Source organism: Tasmannia lanceolata, unplaced genomic scaffold, assembly GCF_043159265.1.
Source record: "Tasmannia lanceolata isolate RefF3 unplaced genomic scaffold, GAP_Taslan_0.1 ptg000012l, whole genome shotgun sequence".
Lineage (NCBI taxonomy): Eukaryota > Viridiplantae > Streptophyta > Magnoliopsida > Canellales > Winteraceae > Tasmannia > Tasmannia lanceolata.
This window is the reverse complement of record NW_027518689.1, coordinates 43,467,998-43,471,342: the sequence shown is the minus strand read 5'-3', so window position 1 is coordinate 43,471,342 and position 3,345 is coordinate 43,467,998. Positions and strand designations below refer to the sequence as shown.

General features: G+C 41.7%; 1 protein-coding gene and 1 pseudogene across 1 annotated transcript; both read left to right on the top strand.

Annotated features, from left to right (window-relative positions):
• Positions 1-1,241: 1,241 nt before the first annotated feature.
• LOC143888838 (G-type lectin S-receptor-like serine/threonine-protein kinase At1g34300 pseudogene) lies at positions 1,242-2,027 on the top strand (annotated as a pseudogene).
• Positions 2,028-2,058: 31 nt separating this feature from the next.
• LOC143888837 (uncharacterized) lies at positions 2,059-2,658 on the top strand. Its single transcript, XM_077393233.1, has one exon. The coding sequence runs from the start codon at positions 2,059-2,061 to the stop codon at positions 2,656-2,658; it is 600 nt and encodes a 199-aa protein (XP_077249348.1).
• Positions 2,659-3,345: the final 687 nt, after the last annotated feature.

Genomic DNA, 3,345 nt, shown 5'->3' with positions numbered 1-3,345 from the left:
CGAATGCGGACTGCAGAGGGGTGAAAACATCATCTCCCCTCCAAAAACTATATAATATAAAGGGTGTTATTGCGAATGAAGAATGAAGCACCGTTAAACTAGATATGTAAAGGTGGAAGTGGGCCATGCCTGCTAAGGGTGCAAGTTTGGCCCTATCAGCCCTGACCCGCCCTGAGCCCAAACTGGGTCAGGGCTGGATTTTCTAACCCTGAGGGCGGGTCATGATTCATTTTTTTAGACCCTGACTCAGGTCAGGCGGGTTTTGGGTTAATGCCTCGGGTACTCTGACCCGGTCCGACCTTGAGTTTTCTATTATAGAATTGAACCATCTGTGCATGTTTCTTTTGCTAATGTTTTCTATTATCTTGGATTGATGTTTCTTTAGATTAATATTATTAATTGTCTCTGTTGCCCGTCATGTTGTTGAATTCATATTGTCTTATTTTGTTCCCTTTCTCTGTTTATTGATCATTTTGTTCCATATGATAAGTGGTTCCTTTATTTTTGGCACTCTTAACAGGTATTTGCACTAGGGTCAATTAGGGCCGGGCCGGGTCGGCCCTGCCCAATCAGGGCGGGCCAGGGCCAGCACAATACCCTGTAGGGCGGGTAATGGGTTGAGGTTTTCCGGCGTAAATTATAAGGACCAAAGGAGAAGGGAAAAGATTCTAAGCAAAAGAGACGTATTCAGGGACGTTACTGTTCTAAGCCAAAAGAGAAGTGAGAAAAGATAATGATTGACTTTGGGTTGTCAGCGTTCCAAAAAAATTTTCCTACACTTGTCAGGCATCCATCCGTCTCTAGTTATTTCTGACGGCCAAGATAGAAACGAACCCAAGGTTCTGTCGGTTCAAATACACATTCAAACGAACCAAAAGAAGCCTCATGAAACACGCCAATTTAATAGGCAGTAATATAAAAGGAGGACTCTGTCGATGTCAGAAGAGTATCAAGTCTTCTGACGATTTTGAAGATTAGCCCGTGTTTCATTCTTGTTTTAAAAGGTGCCCAAAATCCGTAATTTATAAAAACATGAGCCCCATTCGGTACTTTTCTTGGAAGAAAATAACGGGTGGAATTATCAGCTTCTAGAAAAAAATCATTTCAAACATTCCTTTCAAATATTCAAAGTCTTTTGTCTCATTTCAACTCTCACACGTCTAGACTCTCAACTACTCTTTTGAAACCTCCCCTGGCCAGAAGAAAAACAGCAAGAAAAAAAAAAACAAACTCACTCAAAAATGGCATTTCTCTCATCTCCATCTCTACTCTCTCTCCCCTTTCTTCTCCTTCTTCTAATATTCCAACCCCATATCTCTGCACAAATCTCTCCTGGCTCAACTCTCTTAGCCACTGACCTCAACACTACATGGAATTCCCCAAATCGAACATTCTCTTTCGGTTTTCTCCCAAACAATGAAAACCCATCTTCCTTTCTTGCCTCAATTTCATATAGCAGAGTGCCCATCTGGAAAGCTGGAACCGTTGATCTTGGTGAAACCCTCCAATTCCAATCCAACGGCAATCTCCGCCTCCTCAACGGCTCTGGATTCAGCATCTGGCAATCAGGCACCGAAAACCTCGGAACTACGACTGCTACCCTTGATGATTCAGGTAATATCGCTCTAAAAAATGGGAGCTCTGTTACCCTTTGGGATACTTTTAATAATCCAACTGATACAATATTACAGAACCAGAATTTCAGTTCAGGGAAGACTCTACGATCTGGGATTTACTCTTTTCATCTTACAATGTCTGGAAATCTAACGCTTACATGGAATGAGAGTATAATTTATTGGAATCAGGGTTTGAATTCTAGTTTCAATTCAAATAGGAATCTCAGTTCACCTATCTTGACTCTCCAATCAACTGGAATCCTAACGATTTTCGATCTTTCGCTTCCGAATCCTGTCAATGTAGTTTATAGCAGTGATTATAGTGATAATGGTGATTTTATTAGGTTTTTGAGGTTGGATTCTGATGGGAATTTGAGGTCGACAGAAGGGGTTGTTGCAGGCAGTGCCTAATATATTTCCTAATTCTCATCATAGTTATTGCATGCGTCACCTCGCCGCCAATTTGCGATCCGAGTTCAAAGATGTTCTACTTGAGAGATTGTTTTGGAAAGCCGCACGGACTTTGAGAGAGAGTGTGTTCAGAGAAACAATGGAGAAGATTAAGGTGAGGAATGAACGTGCACACAAGTGGATAAGTGACATTGCGAACGAACACTGGGCTAGTTTTTATTTTAAGGGGAATAGGTATGATGTATTGACTACAAATAGATCGGAGTGTTTCAATGCTGTCCTGAAGGATGCGAGAAGATTGCCGATTGCATCATTGGTAGAGCACAGTAGACATCAGACTACAGACTTCATTCAAAAGCGTCAGAAATTGGGTCATAGTTGGCAAACAAAGTTGACTCATTACGCAGAAAAACGTATAACATTAGCGAGGGAAGAGAGCCGCCAGTATACAGCTTATCGAGTTGGGGTTCATGAATATGAAGTACGGTCCCTTGAACATACAGATGGCGTAAACTTGGAACTTCGCACGTGCAGTTGTCGTGCATTCCAAACATTTGGACTCCCGTGTGGACATGCCATGGCAGCCATTGGCATCACAGATTTTGATGCATACGATTACTGCGAGAAATAGTTTCATGTAGAGAGATATCGGGATACGTACGCTGAAGTTTTGCACCCGACACTAGACAGGACCCACTGGGAATTAAATCCCGAATCCTTGATGACAATATTACCGCCGATTGCAAAGCGACCACCGGGAAGGCCGCGTACGAGAAGAACTGATCGCGAATTGAAAGGTGGATTACATTACAAATGCACCCGATGTCGACAACTTGGCCACAATAGAAGAAGTTGCAAAGAACCACCCGTGGTAAGACAACAAGTTGACCAAACTGCTATTGGTCCTTCTGCACCCATACTCAGTAGGTCGGTCGTACCTTGTCAAGCTCCCTTCTTTGTGTAAGGGTGTAATTGAATTTTTTGAATGTTCTCAGATATTGTGATGACTTCTTTTTTGTTATTTTGTAAAGAATGGTTGTAATTGGAACATCAATACATAAACAATTTTTTTGGATATAGATATGCTATTTGTTCTCTATTTAGTTGTCGCTCTCCTACATCTAAACCATGAAAATGGACTTATCAACAGTCAGATTTGGATTACCGGCACAATCAATAGGATTATCAACCAATTCCCTAGGTTATCAACCAAAATCTAGGTTATCGACTCCCCCAAAATAGGTCATCAACCAATCGGAAGTGAGGTTATCAACACTCAAAATTGGATCATCAACCCATTCCCTTGGTTGATAAAGCT

What these genes read in the sequence shown, in the direction of transcription:
- LOC143888837 (XM_077393233.1), top strand. Translation starts at nt 2,059, where the DNA reads ATGCGTCACCTCGCCGCCAATTTGCGATCCGAGTTCAAAGATGTTCTA.